The sequence below is a fragment of the Gopherus flavomarginatus genome, chromosome 2 (assembly GCF_025201925.1).
Source record: "Gopherus flavomarginatus isolate rGopFla2 chromosome 2, rGopFla2.mat.asm, whole genome shotgun sequence".
In the NCBI taxonomy this organism is placed as follows: domain Eukaryota; kingdom Metazoa; phylum Chordata; order Testudines; family Testudinidae; genus Gopherus; species Gopherus flavomarginatus.
The window spans coordinates 135,265,750-135,289,241 of NC_066618.1; the positions used below are offsets into that span (position 1 = coordinate 135,265,750).

General features: G+C 40.8%; 1 protein-coding gene across 4 annotated transcripts; it reads right to left on the minus strand.

The window, feature by feature from the left end:
* Positions 1-5,518: 5,518 nt before the first annotated feature.
* On the minus strand, positions 5,519-23,454 carry ATPSCKMT (ATP synthase c subunit lysine N-methyltransferase). 4 transcript variants are annotated; one of them, XM_050937558.1, is made up of 5 exons: positions 23,220-23,454; positions 14,098-14,395; positions 12,380-12,517; positions 10,545-10,595; positions 5,519-6,114 (listed from the first exon to the last, which is right to left on the minus strand). In XM_050937558.1, the coding sequence occupies exons 1-5, from the start codon at positions 23,429-23,431 to the stop codon at positions 5,914-5,916; spliced, it is 900 nt and encodes a 299-aa protein (XP_050793515.1). In that variant the 5' UTR covers positions 23,432-23,454; the 3' UTR covers positions 5,519-5,913. The 4 variants fall into 4 exon arrangements, with proteins under 4 accessions (XP_050793515.1, XP_050793519.1, XP_050793518.1 ...); XM_050937562.1 differs by lacking the exon at positions 23,220-23,454 and adding an exon at positions 23,083-23,213; XM_050937561.1 differs by lacking the exon at positions 23,220-23,454 and adding an exon at positions 22,256-22,744.
* Between the last annotated feature and the right edge of the window lie 38 nt (positions 23,455-23,492).

Here is a 23,492-nt window from a genome sequence, read left to right on the forward strand (position 1 = left end):
TGTCTGGCTGCCCGTAATCAGCGGCCAGGTGATTTGCCTCAGCCTCCTACCCCACCATAAAGGTCTCCTCCTTACTTTCACAGAGATTGTGGAGCACACAGCAAGCAGCAATAACAAAGGGGACATTGGTTTGGCTGAGGTCTGAGCGAGTGAGTAATGTGCGCCAGCGAGCCTTTAAACGGCCAAATGCACTTTCTACCACCATTCTGCACTTGCTCAGCCTGTAGTTGAACAGCTCCTGACCACTGTCCAGGCTGCCTGTGTAGGCTGGGTCACTCAGGATAACGACAGGCATTTCAACTTCCCCAACTGTTATTTTCTGGTCCGGGAAGTAAGTCCCTTGCTGCAGCCATTTAAACAGAGTAGTTCTTCTTAAGACGCGAGCGTCATGAACCCTTCCTGGCCATCCCATGTGGATGTTGGTGAAACATCCCTTGTGATCCACCAGTGCTTGCAGCACCACTGAAAAGTACCCCTTGCAGTTTATATACTGGGTGCCCTGGTGCTCCGGTGCCAAGATAGGGATATGGCTTCCATCTATCGCCCCCCCACAGTTAAGAAATCCCATTGCAGCAAAGCCATCCACTATGGCCTGCACGTTTCCCAGAGTCACAACCTTTGGTAGCAGCAGCTTAATGATTGCTTTGGCTACTTGCAGCACAGCAGCCCCCACAGTAGATTTTCCCACTCCAAATTGATTCCCGACTGACCGGTAGCTGTCTGGCGTTGCAAGCTTCCAGAGGGCTATTGCCACTCGCTTCTCCACTGTGAGGGCTGCTCTCATCTTGGTATTATGGCGTTTCAGGGCAGGGGAAAGCAAGTAACAAAGTTCAAAGAAAGTGCTCTTACGCATGCGAAAGTTTCGCAGCCACTGCGAATCGTCCCACACCTGCAAAACTATGCAGTCCCACCAGTCTGTGCTTGTTTCCCGGGCCCAAAATCGGCGTTCAATGGGTAGAACCTTCCCCATTACCAGCAGGAGCTCCAAAGTGCAGGGGCAAGCGGTTAGGGAGAATTCAGAGTCCATGTCCTCATCACTCTCGTCGCTGCGCTGCCGTAGCTGCCTCCTCCTCTCCTGCGTTTGCAGTTCATGGTTCACCATAGACAGCACGAGAATGCGCGAGGTGTTTACGACGTCCACGATTGCGCTATTGATCTGAGCAGGGTCCATGCTTGCTGTGCTATGGCGTTTGCTCAGTTAACCCAGGAAAAAAGGCACGAAATGGTTGTCTGCTGCTTTCAGGAAGGGAGGGGTGAGTGTACCCAGAACCATCCACGACAATGATTTTTGCCCCATCAGGCACTGGGATCTCAACCCAGAATTCCAAGGGGCAGGGGAGACTGCGGGAACTGTGTGATAGCTATGGAATAGCTACCCACAGTGCAACTCTCTGGAAATCGATGCTAGCCTCGGACGATGGACGCACACCGCCGAATTAATGTGCCTAGTGTGGCCACGTGCAATTGACTTTAAAATATCTGTTTTATAAAACCGGTTTATGTTAATTCGAAATTATCCTGTAGTGTAGACATAGCCCCACTGATGGACCTCTCCTCCATGAATTTATCTACTACTTTTTTTGAACCAAGGTATACTTTTGGCCTTCCCAACATCCTCTAGCAACAAGCTTCAGTTTAACTGTGCATTGTGTAAAGGAGTACTTCCTTTTGTTTTAAATCACACTGCCTATTGCTTTCATTGGGTGACCCCTAGTTTTTGTGTTATGTGAAGGAGTAAATATCAACTTCCTTATTCTGCCTCCCCACCATTCATGATTGTACAGACCTCTATCATATCCCCTTTTAGTTGACTCTTTTCTAAGATAAACAGTCCTAGTCTTTTTAATCGCTCTTCATATGGAAACTGTTCCATACCCCTAATCATTTTTGTTGTCCTTCTCTGTACTTTTTCCAAAATATATCTTTTCTGAGGGGTGACCAGAACATCACACAGTATTCAAGATGCAGACATACTATTGATTATTCAGTGACATATTTTCTGTTTTTTTATCTGTCCCTTTCCTGATGGTTCCTAACATTCTGTTTGCTTTTTTGACTGCTGGTGCACATTGAGTGAATGTTTTTAGGGAATTATCCCCGACTCCAAGATCTCTTTCTTGAGTGGTAACAGCTAATTCAGACCCTATTGTTTTGCATGCATAGTTGGGATTATTTTTTCCAATGTGCATTACTTCGCACTTAACACTGAACTTCGTCTTTCATTTTGTCACCCAGTTTAGTGAGATCCCTTTACAACTGTTCACAGGGAGCTTTGGACTTAACTGTCTTGAGTAATTTTGTGTTGTCTGCAAATTTTGCCACCTCCTTGTTCACCCCCTTTTCCCGATAATTTATGATTATGTTGAACATCACAGGTCACACTACAGATCCTTGGGAGACCTCACTATTTACTTCTTCATTGTGAAAACTTACCACTTATTCCTCCCCTTGGTTTCCTAATTAATAATTGATTTCTTTTATAACAGGAAGAATCCCAGAATATTGTGGAGTATCTCACTTTCTCATTACCTTTCACAACAGGAATTTTCTGTCTTGTGTCTGCTATGCCACACTAACTTTTCGCCTTCTCTCTGCCTAGCATGAAAGCCACCTGCTGTCACCAATGCAGCCTTTTCCATGCATTTTCACATACTAGTCATACCGGTCCAGATTCTCAGCTGTGCCCACTGTGACAGACCCAGACCAGTGGGGTACAGGAGTCTGGTAGAGGGCAAATATACTGGTCACTGGATGAGCAGTTTTCTGTTCCCTGAGTGACCAGAGCAGGGGCTGTAGTAGAGTAATCAAGAACCTGCTAGAACCAAATAAGGCAGACAGGCTGATTAGAACACCTGCAGCCAATCAAGGTAGGCTAATCAAGGCGCCTGGGTTTAAAAAGGAGCTCACTCCAGTCAAGGGAGGGAAGCCAGAGGAGAGGAAGTGTGTGTGAGGAGCTGGGAGTGAGAGGGTGTGCTGCTGGAGGACTAAGGAGTACAAGTGTTATCAGACACCAGGAGGAAGGTCCTGTGGTGAGGATAAAGAAGGTGTTTGGAGGAGGCCATGGGAAAGTAGCCCAGGGAGTTGTAGCTGTCATGCAGCTGTTACAGGAGGCACGATAGACAGCTGCAACCCATAGGGCCCTGGGCTGGAACCCAGAGTAGAGGGCAGGCCGGGGTCCCCCCGAACCTCCCAACTCCTGATCAGACACAGGAGGAGTTGACCTAGACTGTGGGGAAGATCACTGAGGTGAGCAAGTCTGCCAATAAGCGCAGGACCCACCAAGGTAGAGGAGGAACTTCATCACACCACCACAACTCTGTCCAGTGGATAGTGGGGACTACAAAGGAGCTGGTTGATCCTGGCAAACTTTAGAGCAGACTTAGGGCTTCTCTGAAGCATGCTGGCTGACTATGACCCCTCAGAAGTTGTTATGCCAGCCCAGAAAAGCTGGAATACTGTACCACTCCACCCCCCTCCTCTACTCCAGGGACTACAAGTGGCTGGTGTGGAAACCAGCTACGGAAACTCTACTCTCGCTGGGGACTCCTCCATGCCAGAATACCCCACTGGGAAAGTTCACTGGCCTTTTCAGAGGCTGCAGTGAAGAAAATAACCTGGTTCAAAAGAGATGCCCTAGTTATGAGCACCAGCCCATAGATTAGCCACCAGACACAATCTAATATTCATTTCTGGACAGCAACTGCACATTTATCTTCCAGCAGCCTGAAAACAGCAGCCCTAAGTCTGCTCCTGTAACTAAATTTCCCACATATTAAGAGTCATGCATTATATTTTATGAAGCTAGCTGACATAGGAACTGCAGCAGCGCACACAAGTAGACTTTGATTCAAACATCAAAAGTAGAGATCAAGGGCTATCACAACTTGATGTGCTGAAAAAAAGCTGAAGTGCTAAGTAAATATTATGATTATTAAGAGATAAAATAATCTGTCCAATCATATCTGATTAGAATATTAAGAATGACTTTTTAAAAATTATATCAGCTTTGTCTCTTTAAAAATAGTCTAACACTTTCATCCAAAATAATTAACATACGAAAGCATGATCCTGAAGGTCAGCAGAAAAAGCAGTCATCTTTGGGTGGGATTTTTATTTTTTTATTTTAAGAGGGAGAGGAGGAACAGGAAAACAGAACTGAAACTCTTTATCCGAAGCCATAAGAGAAAAAGAGATAAAGGCTTTTATTCTATTACAACTAAACCTAAGTCAAATCTATCTGGCTTAGTTGTTGCTCAGTACTGATCTGATAGACACAGGTGGAAATAGTAACATAGATGAGAATCATGTTTAAGGAGCATAGCAACTGATATACAAAGAAAGCATGAATATTTTTGTGGGGGAAGAGTGGGAGGGGCTTCTGCTTGTTTTTTTTGTATTAAAAATACCAGGTCTCATGTTCTCTATTTTGGCTCCAGCCCTTCTCTGACCTTGAAGGACTAGAAAACTAGTTTTTTGGGCCTCAAACATGCAGCAGTGCTGAGTCTCTCAAAAAAAGCTCTTCTCTCAAGTGTTTGCCAAGAAGTTAAATAGGTGTTAATAAAACCAAACTAAATTCAAGTATCAGAGGAGTAGCCATGTTAGTCTGTATCCACAAAAACAATGAGGAGTCCTTGTGGCACCTCTTCAGATGCATGGAGTGAAAATTACAGATAGTAACAAATTACATATATATATTTATGCCTGTATCTAATTTTCACTCTATGCATCTGAAGAAGTAGGCTTTTTACCCATGAAAGCTTATGCCCAAATACATCTGCTAATCTTTAAGGTGCCACCAAACTAAATTCAAAGGGTTTTATATAGTGACAAAAATTCTCTCTCCCAGTTGCAGATTTCAGTCGCCTCTGATCTCTCACTAGTCTCCAGTCTTCCAAAATGCCCTTCTACAAAAAATGGAAGGGAGGGGGATTTTCAGGCCTTTTTGATATGATAAAGCAGCAGAAAGGACACATTTTTTATCCCCAGGTCACCATTAAGTCCTTTGTTTTGTCTCATTTGTCAAAGAGTGATTCTGGTGTAAGGAAAGTCTTGACAATTTGCAAACACCTATACCAGAAGAAGTCTCTCCTAAATCATCATTTCTGCAATTTTGCCTAAAAGGTGTTAATTAAAATAAGTTAACCCAATTTAACAAGGTTATCAAGATGTGAATATGCCCTACTAAGTAGCTGGGTTAGCTTGATATTGTAACCCAGGTCCTTTCTCTTCCCTCTATGACCCTCACTTGTTTGTCAATCTGAATTTAGAATGTAAGCTACTCAGGTCCAGGGCTATGGGCCTGATTCTGGACTGCCTTGCACAACGAAGTCCAGTGAGAGTAAGGTACATGCAGATCAGAGTGCTAACATTTTACACTAATTTTATAGATGTATAAATGACTCCACTGCTTTGCACTTTGGGTTTCAGGCTCCAAGTCATTACTTGTTTCTGACACCCAAAAGTAATAAATAAGCTTATGAGCACCAATGATGAGAGCTCAAAATATGGCCAGAACAAAAACAGTTAAAAATAACTTTAATATTACTAGAGCATTTAGTTTATACATGTGTCCTTAACACTACTGAACCCTTTCTGCATCCTACCACTTTTCATATAAAAGATATTTTTAAAAAAAATTCTAACCATTTCTTCTTGTAATCAATACATACAAGTCGTCTTTGCATTTTTCCATGGTATACTTTGTCTACATTTTACTGGCCTTCGCTTTGCTGTAATATAAAATAAGACTATAGTGCAGTTTTGTTTAACACCACAAGACATTCTGACAATGAAATGGGTTTGAGAAATATTCAGTGTTACTTATTGTTATCCTCCCACCACTTTAAGTATACTAAGAACAGAATCAGATAGTCACCATTTAAAGTTCACTCCAACATTTTTTAACCTGAAATCTTACAAAGGATGCATCTTTTGCACAGTTTCTGAGCATGTCTTTTCATTTCCTTTGAAAGCTTTTGAATCATAGGCCCACACCACGTCTATTCCTTCTCCAGTAGTACGATCTGGCATCCAATGTGGGAAAGGAAAACGGCATGCAACAACTCTGGCATTGTGATCAAGTTCTTCTTCAAGCTTCTTCTCCAACTGTGCCATCTGTGGAGCAACAACAAAAGCCCTTCAGATGGTGTGCAAGATAGAAGCATTCCCACTTGAAACTACTTCAGGCACTCAAAATTAATCCAAGGCTTGAAGATCCCTGTTTTAGTCTTAGAAAGCTTCCATGATGCAGGGTCGTATGCTAACTTTGATGTGCAGGTAAACAGTATATGAAGCCAAAACACAGTCTTAAAACTTTCTTGATCCTACCATTAATCAGAATAAATTAAAGTTTACATAACTTTTTAGAACTTATATCACATTTATTGGGAGCTATATCATCCTCTACAGAGAGAAACTTGTGGAGGGGGACAGGATACGCCACAAGTTTTGACTCAATTTAATCCAGCTCACTGGACTGGGGGTGGGGTTTGACCCTCTATGGAACATCCATGTGGTTTCAGCCCCCTAAAGTTTTATTATGTTCCAGGATCCATACACATCTTGGAGAGTCCTGGACGCTAGTGCCTCTATGCTGCTTCATGCCTCTATGGCAGCTTTTGGAGAAGTCAATGGATCCCTGATGGCTAATGATCAAATTAACAGGAGTGGGGATTGGAAGGAGGAGTTACTAAACAATATTGTAATAGAAGAGGAAACAATATTACAGAAAGGCCAGTCCTCTTGGGTCTACCCTCTCACCTTCTGCAGGTTAATCCCTCCCACAATAGCACAGGGCCAATAAGCACAACTCCTCTTACATGTACAACCTTCTGGTCTGAGAGTCACTCAATTCAGCTTCCCTCTTCTTGCAGAAGGCTGAGTATATAGTCAGGGACAAAGAAAATAGGATTTGCCAGACCAGAACAGACCAATGGTTCGTCTAATTGGTCATTTTACCTCCAACAATAACTTATATCAGATGCTCAGAGGAAAGTGAAAAAGATCCAAAATATACCTAGACCTAAAAGCAATTCCTTCCAAACGCAGATGCTCACCACTTTATGACCTGAAGCAGAAATGCTGACAGACGTTCTAATTTGTATCCTGGCTCAGAAAAGGGCTCATGGTATGCATATACATATCCAAGTTTAATTGTTTAGATTTTTGCCTCAATCTGCTTGTGGCAGTGAGTTATACAGACTAGCTATAGTGCTGTGTGAAAAAGTATTTCCTTTTATTTACTATAAGTTATTTTTTGTATTTTCTAAAAAAAATGACCATGTGTTAAGAAAAGACTAATTTATGCACATAAATAAGTTTAAAAAGCCACAAATCAAAATTCTGTTAAAAGGAACCAAAGGTTCCTTAAAAAGACAAATGTTTTATATGGGATTCTCCATGTCATCTATGGCCTTAGTCAGACAATAAGACCTTCTTTCACTAGTACCAGACGACAAATTTAGAGAAACGTTATCAAAGGTTGTAAATAGCTTCCACTATCAAAAAATTTTCTACAGCTGCAGAATACCTGTTATAATAATTCTATTAATAGCTAAAGTTGCAAGTGGATCATTTCCTCTGAGGCAATGACATTAATAACTTAATGTACCGAAGAGAACTTTAAAATAACGTACTGTCCCACACTCTGATTTTGTCCATACAGAGAATGATTGTGAACATTCATGTTGATATTTCTTACAGTTTCCATTATTTTAAAATGACATTAGAATCTCAGACTGAGCCAAGATAAACCTGAAAACAAAGGAGCCACTTCTGTATAGAAATTAAATCACTAAAGCATGCATAAATATGCAACTAATCCAATTCTTAATATACAGAATACGAAGTGGTTGTGTGTCGTGTCTGCATAATATCAGGCATAATTATGTTTGAGAGTTATATAAATTCATTAATTGTAACCCAGTTATAACTTAACCCTCAACTGACAAAGTAGAGATGTAAAAAAATCTTAAAATAAACTGGAATTTACCCATAAAATTATTAGTAACAATAAATGTCTCAGACATTGACTGTTTAGATAATTGGGTTTTTATAGAAGGATGCTGATTTTTATTTTGTGCCAGCACATGCTCATAGATTTATTTACATCAGCTTAATAAACACTAAAGCAATAGGCACTATACAAATATTATAAAATTTTCACTATTAACATGTTTAAAAAAATTTCCCTAACCCATCTCAAAGTTTTCTTTCAGTTCACCCGATAGCCACAAAACATCTCCATCCACCACAGATAAGATCCTCTCCCTTTAATCCACCCACACGCATATACTGATCAACCCTCTCCTTCAGAGAAAGCTTGTGGGAATAGAGGTCTTGCTGTGTGGCCTGTGGGTCAATAAATCCAGGCCCTGTCTTTGTAAGTTAGTCTTAGATATTAAATAGAAAAAAAGTAATATACTCATGGCTTCAAACTAGGCCAACACTGTAACTGACCTTTCTATAAATAATAAGATATATTCATCCACAGAAAAAATGATAGAGAAACTGTGTTACAAAGCATCCTGAGGTTGGGCTCTCACAACCACGATACTGAAGTCAATGGGGGCATTCCACAACCCTAAGAAGGCCCTCAGCATTTACTTTAGACATCTGGGCCCACTGCATTTATGGCAACATTTGTGATCATATCAAAAAGTATTTTATTACTGGAGGGATTTAAGAAACACAAACAAACAAAAAAAACACGCTACTACAATTCTGGATGAAAGAAGTAAAATACTGTTTTCTTCGCAGATGTTGTGGCTCTTCCTTCTACCTTATTAGGTCAGATAGGTAAATTAGTCATTGTTGCTCTTCTTAAGCTGCCACTAATTCTGAAGTTTGTTCCAAACACGTATGTCTAATCAATTTGTTCACATTTGTTTTTCTGTGCAACTGTTAACTTCCTATTTGCCAAATAGTCTTCCTGCCTCTGCACCTTTGCCCTTAGAGATTCTGCAATGCGGCTACAGAATTTCTAATTGCAAATTCATATCTGTACTGGCAAGTGAATCAGAGTATGATCATAATATCACTCAGTTCAGAAAGGGTGGTCTAATTTCCTCACAAATTAACTGCTTCAAAGAACAATTACTACATGACAGTCTTGTCAAAATCATGCAACTGAACACTTGGTTTGTAATTACAGATATCCCTGTAACAAGGGCATCTACTGCCCTCTCCTGGAACAAAGACTGCTAAGCTGCAGTAAATCAACCAAAATGGCTGAGTTATTATCCAGTCTCTTGGGAATGCATACAATGAAACTGCTGGAACACTTGATAATGCAGACTTTCCTTCAATATGCCAACTACAGAAGTAGAAATAAAACTACATTTTAAAATACACAGTTTTCAAAATGAGAGTGCTGTGGTTAGTGTCTGAATCAGATAATCTTTTAGTCCTACTCCTTACAAGAGAAAAAAAGGACAGAAAACAAAAACAGAATGTAGGTATTATTATGCTTCCTACTGTGACTCCCTGTTTATGTTATAACAATATTTTATCACACACAGTTCCCATTTTACACTATGACCATATAACACACTGCTCTGGCATAAACTCTTCACACATTCCATCCCACACAGTCGCCTGCCCTAAGGAATGAAACTACTTACAAACGTTAATGGGGGAGTGAAAAGGAGATCTCTCAGTGCATTCATAACACATACAAGGCAAGCGCTCTTATAATACTACTGTCATAAAAGTATGTAAATGGAATAAAGGAATACTGAATTTTCTTGACCTTTGAAGGAAAATGTAAACATAACCAAATAGCACTTGAAAAAACACAAAAATGAATTTTAAAGTTTGAATTAGTCCATCTACTGTACCATAAAAGTGGTCTCTCTAGAAATACCATTTTCACAGTAATTTTAAAAAGACATACAATTTCATCTTGAACCTGACACTTTAGGGGGATACACAGCTTTCTCAAAGTGAAAAACAATTTCCCTATATGCTCTGCAAACTAGCAATTATATTAAAAGCACCCAAGGTAATTGAAGACTACTGCAGTACGACGAACTGATAAACCACTGAGGTGCTTTCAGTTTCTGAAAAGTGCATAATCAAAGTTCAATACTCTGTTCTTTAACATATAAGTCCACAGAAGTGAGTTGAAACTAGTCAATACTCATCCTCCCTGAAAACTATTTTACTGAAAATCTGGAGAATGATCAATTTCAATGATCAAATGGAAATTGGAATTTCAAAATGGAATTTGGAACATTCCATTAACTTTTTAAGTAATTATGTTTCTGAACTATATTGGAATTTGGACTTCACGAGGTAGTACACAAATTGGAATTTTACAGACAGACAGACAATTGAGATTCATATCATCTGAACAGGTTTCAAGTTGTAACAACAGGTTGTGTTATTTAAATGTCTATAATCAGTATTTTGTCAAACCAAAGACTTGAATGTCAAATGTCCTGATAAGTGGACTCACTTTACAGATCAATAGCTCTATGCTGAATGCCTTGCTATTATGGTCATAAAACACAATACAGGCAATGAAAGAATGAAAAAAGACTTACCATTTGAGGTACCCCAAAAATAACGACATTTGTATACTGGGAAAAGCTAACCTATTAAAAAAAAATTTATATTACCATCATTGTGGACAATGAATACTTATAGTATCAGTGGATACTGGGGGGAATGTTAGTAATAATAGTCTTCCCTTTATACACACCCTTTTTCACAGCCAGGCCTCCTACACCAGGGACAAGGACAGGAAATGATACAGAAGCCACTATGCCAGCTCAACATAGCCAAGGATTCCCCAACACAGGTAGCTTTGCACCGAGTAGCACAAAACTGCTTCAATGTCACCAAGGCTCTGGCCTTAAGTTCTCTTAATATTCTGGAAGTTGCACAGGTGTACTCATTTTTACTGCTGTTCTTATCCCTAAGGAAAAGATTTATCATTTAAAATCCTAACTTTGCCACATGTCAATTAAGTCTTCAGCAATATATCTAGAGTTAAAACTGACTAACCATTTCTATTCAAGTCTGTGTTTTGAGTCCCTCACAACTTTCTGCAGTTTTTAATTATTGGGAAGGAATTATCTGTGTCAGTTCTCTGCCTTAAGGAGAATTTTTTTAAAAACTCTCATTCAAAAATAGTTGATCTGTTTTTGAAGATGGGGGGGAGGGGAAGATACACTTTTCTCATTATATAAAATTCTTGCCCTTCTTTTTCTTTATCACTCAATGGCTGAAACATTAGGGGGTAGGAAAACTGAAATCTTGCAGAGAATCAATCACTAAAGTGTTCTGATAAAAAATTATTCTGATTCATCTGAATTATGAGGTTTCTGAAAAAATCAAAACCGCATTATGTTTCTTTAAAACAGTTTTGTTCAAAAATTGATTGTTTGTGTGCACGCTCACACATATTATATACACATATAAAATGAAAGAAAGTGCTACATGACATGTATGCACAATAAGGAAGCTGCATATGAACATGCACATCTTATACAGTGCCCAGTGAAGCCTGATCCTGCACTATTACAGAGAATAGCCTTGCCACTGATTTCAATGAGTGCAGGATCAAGATCTGTCTACGGCAGGGCTTTGTAGCACCCAGCATCATTCAGTAAGTACTTAAATGTGAGAAAAATACTCCAAAAGAACCCTTGCAAAGGGAGTATATCTGAGGACCAAAAAACAGCAAAGCATTTAAGCTAGTGAGTAGTCATAGTCATAGTTAGTATGTGCTTGTGTACTTTGCTGTATCAGGGCTTGAAAGAGCACATTATGGGGGACAACATTCCAGTGGTGTCTAATAAAATAATTCCAGATTATAAAATTAATTTTTTCCCTTTTACAAGAAATACCTGAGACTTTCATTATTAAACAAAAAAAAAAATAAAATACAGCAATAAGAGAATGCTGAGGCTGCATAGTAGCATACTCAAGTCAGTAAATGCTAAAGTTGAACTTGCTAGTGCAATCACTTTTCCCTTGTGCACATGAATCAGTTACATAATACTACACTATTCTCAAATAATACAAAATAATCTAATTAAAGTCATAGAAACTACATATTTTTATATAATAGCATATTTAAAGTTGTAGAAAATATTATATGATATAGGGTCTTATTTGAGAAACAGTGTGATTATCTAATTAATATCTGCATCATAATGCATGAGCACATTAGCTTTGCATCTTTACCTTTGGTATTTCCTGACTTTTGAATGCCTAGATGTATAATATTAACATTATTTTAGCATAGTTTTTTTTTTAATAATAATATTATTATCTGCAGCTGTGTGTTTTCAAATTGATCACTTGTAATTCACCAGTGGAAATTATTACTACATACTTGGATTTCTATAGGGTTTTTTCACAAAACACCTACCTTCCACAAATCTGAAATATAAAATTTGGCATTATGATGCATCCCTTCTCTCCAAGCACGATATCTGGAGTACCAGACTAGCCAGGGATTTAATTCATAACCAACAGCTTTGAATCCTTCTTTTGCAGCTGCTATCACCTACAAAAAGACAAAGTACGCTTCATTCAGGGCCAGAATAAACTACACTATGACACTATTTATGATAGAATTGTGCTTGCAGAAAACATAAGAGAATAGTGTAATTTTATTAACAGCAGAACCCCCAAAAAAACAAGTGCAATATGTCTTTATTAGTTGTGTTTATCCACATTTGGTGGTTGAATACTAAAGCCACAATCTGCAAACAAAAACTTACACGTGCTTAACTTGAGTATCATGAGAAGCCCCACTGAAATCAATAGAACTACTCATGGTAGTGAAGTTAAGCACAGGAGTATTTGCTGGATCAGAGCATAAGGCCCCCATAGTGCCATGACATATCCATGTGCTCCATTTCAAGCATGCAAGTAGTTTCAGTGACTTACCTGTAAATTTAATGTAAAATGGCCAGGGGCACAGCAGTAAACAACACTATACACGTACATGCACTCACCTAAGATCAAAAATACGAAGTGACCTACCAACAAGGAGAGTTCCACAGTGAAAGATTATATACTCAAAAAACATTCTTTGATACAGGCAGTTATAACATATTTTCCTAATTCACAGTATAGCACTCTGAAATGCCAGATGGATATGCAATTTAAAAAGTTAATTTTATCATAACTTCAACCACACACTAGCTGATTTTTTTTTTTTAAATAAAGTAGTTTAGACAATACATTTTCACGATTTAAAATGGACTGATAATTTAGCAAATGTCTTTCGATGAGTTAAGTTCTGCTTGGCGTATTGATATGAATAATCCCACTGAACTCAGATGGGCAAACTAATCTAGTAAGGAAATACATTTTGTTCCCAAGTCTGCTGTATTTATTGAACTGTACATGAATCACTCTCACTCTCCATGTAATTTTTTAAATAAAGAAAATATACTGCAAATCCCACATAAAAATAAAGCCGTGTATCCATGCTCTCATTTTTCAGAGGGGGATTAGATAATTAAAAAACAATATAGATTAATCAGGGGAATATGTGGTAACAAAATTAGCAACTTTTAAAATATGCAATATGTAGGATTTAAACTACTTGACAAGCATCTTTAAATAATAAAATGACTCAAATCATGTAAAAATAAAATTAAAAAATTCTGTATTAGAAAAGTAAGGAAAAGTAGAAAAGGGTAAGAAAGTAAATATTTTGTTCCTGAATAAAACTAGTCAAATATTCAAATAGTTTATTCCACACATTTTGAAGTTTTCCATATCAATTAGTTAATGCAATTTTTTTCCATTATGCACCATGAAAAAAATTCACAAACATTCAAATAACCTGACACTTTCATATTATTTGAAGAATACTATTTTCATTATTTGCCCAAAGGTATTCTTGAATAAGTGTCAAACATTCTGAAGCCTGTAATATATACTCTTAAAAACAGTCCAATTGATTGTCTGAATTTTTGTGGGACGGGGAGGAAGACGTAACACAGGATATAAAACCTTCACAAATACCAGGAAAAAAGGAGTGCATAATGGAAAATATCTACTACAGTAGTTCACTTCTTTAACACTGTTTGATGTACATGAATTTAGAGGAGCCAGAGTTTTATAACTCACAATACGTCCATCGCCGCTACCTATGTCAACCAGAGATCCACTTCTGTATTGTAACATTTTCAAAACATTTTCAATCTGAGCTGAAGTTGCAGGTACGAAAGGAAGGCAAATTTTTCTCAGTGCTGGAGTTAGGAATGGAGTGGCAACAGCATACAGAACCACCAATGTCCCACCGACAATGCCAGTGACCAACAAACCCCAATTTCTTTTTCTTGATCTGTCATTATTAAGATTCATATGCAAAACGTCCTGAGTATGGCTTTCTCCTTGAAGTACTTTTGACATCGACAAAGTGTACCTGAAGAAAGGGAAAAACATACGTAACATGACTCCTTTGAAATGCCAAGTACATATCTATTTATTTCTACAGACAACATCTTCCTGGTAAACAGCATACAATAATAGAATCACATACTAAACTCTAAGGCTTTAGCTACGCTTTACATAAAGCTTACCTCCTTTTGAGCTGGGATATATTCATAAATCCTATTAACAAAATATTAAGTGGCCTTCGAGAAAATCATCAGAAAATAATTGAATTTTAAAATCTGTTCTTTCTACCATAATTGACTTTTCTGCTCACCTAGGGCCCTCATAAATGCATTGGAGAGCAAGGAATACATACTAAGGAGCACATCATCTATTTTCATTCAGAAGACAGGGAAATTACATATTTACCTCCCATTAATGCAAATACAAGTTAAGTATATAAATCCCACATACACAGAAATGAAACCACCACCACCTTCACTCAAAAAAACTCTTCTTGTGCATAACGATTGCAAAGTTTTTATTTTAAAGTATCAGTAGCGGTTTTCTCATCAAAATAGAATGATTTTCAGTCATGAAAGGAGCAGGGTCTCTTCCACTTAGAACAGAGAAAAATAGGTAAAAAATCAAGTAGTTAAGAAAGCACAGTGCACAGTCTGCTAATAAACCTATGGTTAAATGTAGTGTACAACACATTCTTCATGTACTGTATTTAATATCCAAAGCTAACCAAGCGTTCTTTGGAGTACTATGTTAGCACCCTGGTCCTTAAGGAACACAGATACATTATTCCTGTACAACTGTTTAAGCCTGATTAATTTTTCTTTCAACTCATTGTAATATCATATTAACACTCCAGAAATAATATGCCTTTAAAAATCTTAAGAGGGAATCTGAATATCATATTTTTATGTGACATGAATATAGTGCTCATGAAAGGTGTTGACCTGATAACAGTATCTTATATTTTGCTACATAATACAGCAAAGTCAGTGAAAGTACAGGCTTCCCCACATTGTCCCACGAGTGTGCTTCCATCTTGACCAATTTCTTTGAGAACATCAAAACAGTTCATACGATGTTGCTAAATTTACATACACATGAGGCATATGTCATAAGGCATTGTCCATACAAGTGTGACATTTACCACTCATGATCCAGTACTACGTGGTGTTGAGAGCAAGCTGCTTTGTGCCAAAAGAGCTATGGCATGATAGACGTTTGAGTCCTTTGCAGAATCAATGGCCAAGACTTTTAAAAATGAGCTCTCAAAGTGCCTAAGCTCTATTTTCAGGTACTTAAGTAACTGTCCTAAATTTTCAAAAGTGACGAGCAACTAATAGCTACTGTTGACTTAAAATAAGAACAGCCACACTGGGTCAGACCAAAGGTCCATCTATCCCAGTAATTGTCACACTTTATTCAGCACTGGTGAGGCCTCATCTGAAGTATTCTATCCAGTTCTGGGCACCATACTTTAGAATACATGTGGATAAATTGGAGAATCTCCAAAGGAGAGAAACAAAAATAATAAAAGGTTCCAAAAACCTGACCTATAAGGAAAGGTAAAAAAAAAAAAAAACCAGGCATGTAAAGTCTTAAGAAAAGACGACAGGGGAGGAGAACCTGGTAACAGTCATCAAATATGTTAAAGGCTATCAGAGAGGATGGTGATCTATTTTTCTTAAAGTACACCAAGGACCAGACAAGAGCAAATGGGCTACATCTGCAAGAAGACAGGTTTAGGTTAGATATTAGGAAAAGCTTTCTAACTATAAGGGTAGTTAAGTTCTGGAATAGGCTTTCAATGAATGTTACAGAATTCCCATAAATGGAGGTTTTTAAGAAGAGGTGAGACAAACACCTACCAGGGATGGTCTAGATCAGTGATTCTCAAACTATTTTTTTTGCAGTCCACTTGAAAATTGGCAAGGATCTTGGCGGACCACTTAATGAGCTTTCCAAATGTTGTTTGTACTGTTAGCTAACTATTGTAAAGCGCTTTGGATAAAAGCCCTATATAAAAAAAACCTTAATAATTAATGTTTTTTGTTCTACAAATAAAAGTACATAACTCATCTTTTAATATCAGTAGTCTTTCCTTTCTAATGCAATGGATATGCCCTCTTTCCCCTGCCGTGGCAGCCACCAAACTGGAGCTGAGAAAGAGGGCCATCTCTCCCTGGCAGCCACATCCCTGGAGTTGGGGAAAGTCATCTCTTTCTCTGGCCGCCACAGCCCGGCACATCCCAAATTCCCCCCATCCCCTTTTCTCACCCTATTGTCCCCTCCCACCTACCCCCATCCCCACCCCCAAGGCCTCCACCTCATCTTACATGTGCATCTTTCTCCAGGGCCCAGACACCTAATTAGTGGAGCCACGCCTATGTGGCTCCACTAATTAGGTGGGTGGCCCTTCATTCTCTTGTGTGCGGCCGCCCAGGTGCGCAACTTAGAGGGAACTGTCCACAGATCACTTGAATCGAGCTCGCGGACTACTGGTGGTCAATGGACCACAGTTTGAGAACCTCTGGTCTAGGTTTACTTGTTCCTGCCCCAGTGTAGGCAGCTGGACTTAATGATCTCTCAAGGTCCCTTCTAGCCCTATATTTCTATGAGTCTATAATTTAAAACTACAATAGAACCTCAGAGTAACCAAGACCAGAGTTACAACTGACCACTCAACCACACACCTCATTTGAAACCGGGAGCACATAGTCAGAGACAAAAAAGAGCTAATACAGTACAGTATTGTATTAAACTAATAAAAAAAATAAAAGGAAAGCAGCATTTTCCTTCTGCATAGAATGAGTACCTCGAGCCTTGGCAAGAGCAGCAGCCCCAAGCCCGGGCAGAAGTCACGGGGAGAGGATGGAAGCCCCAAACCCAGGTGCCCTGAACCCTGATAGGAGCCGTGTATTACCCTCACTTCTGTGTTGCCTGTGGAGGTGGGTCTGATCTCCCCCCATAACAGCCATGCAGGGGAAGCAGATTTTGTGGAGATCAGATTTCACGGAGTAAAACTTTTTTCACAGTCCATAACACGTTTTTCATGGCCATGAAATTGGTAGGGCCATAATTAGGATGCTCAACAGATGGCTCTGGCAACAGTGCTATAAGGAGGGGTTTTTAAATGTCTGGACATTCACTGGCCGATGAGTGTTCTCATGGGATGGACTCCACCTGAGTAGGGAGGAAAACAGACTTCCGAGATAGAGGTTGGCACAACTGATAGAAGAGCTTTGAACTAGGAATTTAGGGGAGACAGTTGGGAGATGCTCATGTAACCTCCACTCCTGATGCTAATATAGCGGCAGGAAAATCAATAAGAGAGGTATCAGAGGGGTAGCCGTGTTAGTCTGGATCTGTAAAAGCAGCAAAGAATCCTGTGGCACCTTATAGACTAACAGACATTTTGGAGCATGAGCTTTCGTGGGTGAATACCCACTTCGTCAGATGCATGCCTAAGAGAGGATACAGCAAAGGAACCAAGTGTAGGAGAATGGATATCAAGATAGTGTCTTGGTATTGTTATTAACACTCAAGTAAACAATAGTGGCTAGTAGAATGACTGTACCAAATTGGACAAGGAATCTGGGTAAAGCCAAGCAGAAGCAACTAAGATATCTATACACCAATGCAAGAAGCCTGGATAACAAAATGGAGGAACTAGAACTACTGGTGCAGGAAGTGAAATCAGACATTATAAGGATAACAGAAACATGGTGGCATAATAGTTATGACTGGAGTACAGGTATGTGCTGTTCACAAAAGATGGAAATATAAGTAGTAAAGTAGTATTGCATATTAATGACAAGGTAAACTGTAAAGAAATGAGAAGTGACAGAATGGATAAAACAGAATCTGTTTAGGTCAAAATCATATTGGTGAAGAAAGCTAATAGAGGTTTGACTGGAATAGTGCTTGGGCTATGCTACAGACCCCAGGATCCAATATGGATAGAGACTGCTTTAATATTTTTAATGAAATAAATGCTAGTGGGGATTGTCTGATTATGGAAGACTAACTTCCCAGATATATGTTGGAGAACAAATGCTACTGACAGTGGTAGGGCCCAGATATTCCTGGATGTGACAGCTGACAGATTTCTTCACCAAATAGTCACTGAACCAGCAAGAGGTAATGCCATTTTAGATTTAGTACTGGTAAGTAGCAAAGACCTCAGAAAAGCTGGTTGAAGAAGACAACCTGATCATTAGCTAATTCAGTTTTAACTAAATGGAAGGATAAACAAAAAATAGATCTGCAGCTAGGGTCCTTGATTTCAAAGGGGTAATCGTTAAAAAAAAGTAAGGGAAGTAGTTAGGGAAGTGGACTGGATGGAAGAACTCAAGGATCTGAATGCGTACAAGGCTTGGAATTACTTTAAGTCAAACATGTTTTTACAAAATGGTAGATTGTGCCAGACCAACCTGATTTCCTTCTTTACAAAGATAACTGATTTTTTTTAAAAAAGGAAATGCAGTATACCTAATCTACCTGGATTTTAGTAAAGCATTTGATATAGTTCCACATGGAAAATTATTAAACTGGAGAACATAGAGATTCATATGAGAATTGAAAGGTGGGTAAGGAACTGGTTAAAAGGAAGACTACAACAGATCATATTAAAAAGGGGAACTGTAAGGCTGGAGAGAGGTTACTAGAGGAGTTCCTCAAGGACTAGTCTTGGGACAAATCTTATTTAACATTTTCATTGATGACCTTGGCACAAAAAGTGAGTGTGCCCTAATAAAATCTGCAGATGACACAAAGTTGGAAGTACTGCCAATAGTCCGTTCTGGCCTTAAAATCTGAGTCTATGCGCACTGGTTATGAAGGAAGTCTCCATTACCACTGCAACATAGAAGGTTGGCTATCAGCCATTATTAACTAGCTACTTACAACTTTCTTTACTTCACCTGAAGTTTTGCAGGCCACTATAATTTTAAAAAGTGACTTTTAGGTTTTCAGACTTTAAACAATCAATTTTAATCTTGTTTTACATTTGTACTTTTATATGTTGCTAAAGAAAGGCTGATTCACACTGAAACAAGGGTACATCTACATTACGAGATTATTCCGATTTTACATAAACAGGTTTTATAAAACAGATTGTATAAAGTCGAGTGCATGCAGCCACGCTAAGCACATTAATTCGGTGGTGTGCGTCCATGGTCCGAGGCTAGTGTCGATTTCCGGAGCATTGCACTGTGGGTAGCTATTCCATACCTATCCCATAGTTCCCGCAGTCTCCCCCGCTCCTTAGAATTCTGGGTTGAGAGCCCAGTGGCTGATGGGGCAAAAATCATTGTCGCGGGTGGTTCTAGGTAAATGTCGTCAGTCTTTCTCCGGGAAAGCAACGGCAGACAATCATTTCGCATCCTTTTTCCCTGGATTGCCCTGGCAGACGCCATAGCATGGCAACCATGGAGCCTGGTCAGGGTTTTTTTTGTTTTTTTACAGTCACCGTATGTGTACTGGATGCCGCGGACAGAGGCGATACTCCAGCACTACACAGCAGCATTCATTTGCTTTTGCATGATAGCAGAGACGGTTATTAGTCGTTCTGTACCGTCTGCTGCCGGTGTAAATTGGCAATGAGATAACGGTTATCTGTCCTTCTGTGCTGTCTGCTGCTATCATGGGTGCTCCTGGCTGAGATCAGCCAGGGGCGCAAAGGCAAAACTGGGAATGACTCCCCGAGTTAATCCATCCTTTATGGTTTCTAAAAATAGAGTCAGTCCTGCCTAGAATATGGGGCAAGTGTACTAGAGAACCAGTGTATCAGAGAGCACAGCTGCTCTGTGTCAGATCCCGCAGAAATGATGAGCTACATGCCATTCACAGGGGGTGCCTCTGCAACAACCCCACCCATTGCTTCCCTCCTCCCCAAACCTTCCTGGGCTACCGTGGCAGTGTCCCCCCCATTTGTGTCATGAAGTTATAAAAAATGTAGGAATAAGAAACAATGACTTGTTAGTGAGATAAAATGAGGGGAAGGCAGCCTCCCGGTTCTATGAAACTCCAGGCAGGACATTAAGCGGTGCGGGGGAGAGGAGCCCAGCATGCCGCTGCTATGATAGTCCAGGCAGAACAGAATCTTTTCTTTACACAGGAAAGGGAGGGGGCTGATGGAGCTCAGCCCCCAGTTGCTATGATGAGGACGGTTACCAGCCGTTCTGTACCATCTACTGAGAATGATCGAGAATCATTCCTATTTTCACCCAGGCGCCCCTGGCCAGCCTCACCTGAAGCCAGTCAGGAGCACTCACAGGTTGATAATAAGGACGGTTACCAGTCCTACTGCACCGTCTGCCACTGGGCAGGGGAGAGGAGTGGATACTGCTCTTCACTGCTGCAGCATCACGTCTACCAGAAGCATTCAGTAGACATAGGGTGACACTGAAAGAAGTCAAGAAACTATTTCTTTCCCTTTTCTTTCACGCGGGGGGGGTGGGTGTGTGTGTGTGTGTGTGTGTGTGTGTGTGTGTGTGTGTGTGTGTGTGTGTGTGTGTGTGTGTGTGTGTGTGTGTGTGTGTGTGTGTGTGTGTGTGTGTGTGTGTGTGTGTGTGTGTGTGTGTGTGTGTGTGTGTGTGTGTGTGTGTGTGTGTTTAAATTGACAATCTATTCCCTGAACCACGCCAGACAATGTGTTTGAACCTACAGGCATTGGGAGCTCAGCCAAGAATGCAAATACTTTTTGGAGACTGCTGGGGACTGTGGGATAACTGGAGTCCTCAGTACCCCCTCCTCCCTCCATGAGCATCCATTTGAGTCTCTGGCTTCCCGTTACGCTTGTCACGCAGCACTGTGTAGCCTGGAGATTTTTTTTTCAAACGCTTTGGCATTTCGTCTTCTGTAACGCAGCTTTGATTGAACAGATTTGTTTCCCCATACAGCGATCAGATCCAGTATCTCCCATACGGTCCATGCTGGAGCTCTTTTTGGATTTGGGATTGCATTGCTACCCGTGCTAATCAGAGCTCCACGCTGGGCAAACAGGAAATGAAATTCAAAATTTTGTGGGGCTTTTCCTGTTTACTGGCCACTGCATCTGAGTTCAGATTGCTGTCCAGAGCAGTCACAGTGGTGCACTGTGGGATACCACCCGGAGGCCAATACCGTCGATTTGCGGCCACACTAACCCCAATCCGATATGGTAATACCGATTTTAGCATTACTCCTCTCGTTCGGGAAGAGGACAGAAATTGGTTTAAAGAGCCCTTTATATCGCTATAAAGGGCCTCGTAGTGTGGACGGGTACAGCGTTAAATCGGTTTAACGCTGCTAAAATCGGTTTAAACGCGTAGTGTAGACAAAGCCATAGATTCATAGAAATGTAGGGCTGAAAGAGATCTTGAGGGATCATTAATCCCAGCCCCCTCCTTTTAGGTAGTAAACCTAGAACATCCTTGAGAGGTGTTTGTCCCACCACTCCTTCAAAACCTCCACTAAGGGGGATTCCACAGCCAAGCTTTGAAACCTATTCCAAAGTGTAACTACCCATATAGTTAGAAAGCTTTTCCTAAATAGCCATCCTGAATCTCTCTTGCTGCATGTTAAGCCCATAACCCTTTTTCCCTACTTTTAGTGGACATGCAGAATTGATCACCATCCTCTTTATACAGGCCTTAAATTAGATGAAGACTGAGGGGGGACCTGATACAACAGTCTTTTCTCAAGAAGAAACCACCCCAATTTTTTAAAATCTTTCCTCAAAGATAAGGTTTTATTATTTTTGTTACTCTCCTCTATACTCTATCCAATTTATCCACATCTGTCTTAAAGAGTGGCACCCAAAACTGGACAAAGTACTACAGCTCAGGATTCACCAATACCAAGCAGAGCAAAATAATTATCTTCTAATGGTTGATATATGACACACCTGTTAATATGCTCCACAATATTAGCCTTTTTGGCAACTGCATTGCACTGACGACTCATTCAATTTGTGATACACTATAACTTGCAGATCCTTTTCAACAGTACTACCACCTAGTTACTTAGTTCTCCATTTTGTAGTTGTTAATTTGACTTTTTCCTCCTAGTGCAGTACTTTGCACTTGTCTTTATTTAAGTTTGTTTTGTTGATTTCAGACCAATTCTCTAATTCAGGGGTGGGCAAACTGCAGCCCGCGAGCCGCACCAGCAGCTCGGCCCCGCTCCAGTGCTCTGGCTGGGGTGCTGGGTCAGCGGCTGTACAAGGACAGGACAAGTAATTGGCTAAAACTGCAGCACAGACAAGCTACACAAGAGAAAAAAAACTTCCTGTCAGGGTGGTTAAGCACTGCAACAAATTGCCTAGGGAGGTTATGGAATCTGTCACTGGAGGGTTTTAAGAGCAGGTTAGACAAGCACGTGTCAGAGTCAATCTCTAGCTAACACCGGATCCTGCCTCAGGGCAAGGGACAGGACTGGGTCATCTACCACGGTCCCTTCCACTCCTGCGTCTCTCTGGCTCTAGGGCAGCAACTTCCACTCCTAGGCCCTCAACGGGCTTCGCTTCAGGAGTCACCGCTGCGGGGACGGGCGCAGCTGAGCGGGGTCCCGGCCGGCAGGCGGGTAACTGGCCCAGGCGCTGCGCACCCGCTGGGGCGACTCCACCGTTACCCAACCCGGACAGGCCCCGCCCCCCGCCCCTAGCAGCAGAGACTCGACCCCGCACGCAGGGACCCTGCCTCGATTATCCAGGCCAGCGCCCTCCCCACTCACCGAGCGGCCGATATCGCGAGACTCGGAGGAGCAGGCGGGAACACGGGCCGACGCAGGCGCAGCGGAGTGGATGATACCACCTGAAAGGCGGGGGGACTCGCCTGTGGCAGGCTGTATAGCACTGTAGAGCAACGTACCCTGCCTCGCAGCGCGGATTTGCGCCGTCTCTTTTTGCTCTCACGGTAGTGTCGTGGCCCCCGCCAATATCACCTGTGTCTGAGTTCCGCTCAGTGGTCTCTCCCACTCCGACTTGCGCTCTTCTTTCCCTCAGACGCTTCCAGAAGGGCTCAGTAGGGGCGCCACGCTGCTCCCAGCTAAGAAATCCTTCCGGGAGTAACCCGCTGCGCATGCGCGGCGCAGAATAACCCGCCCCTCACGCTGCGTTGCAGAGGGCAGCAGCTGCGGCTCGT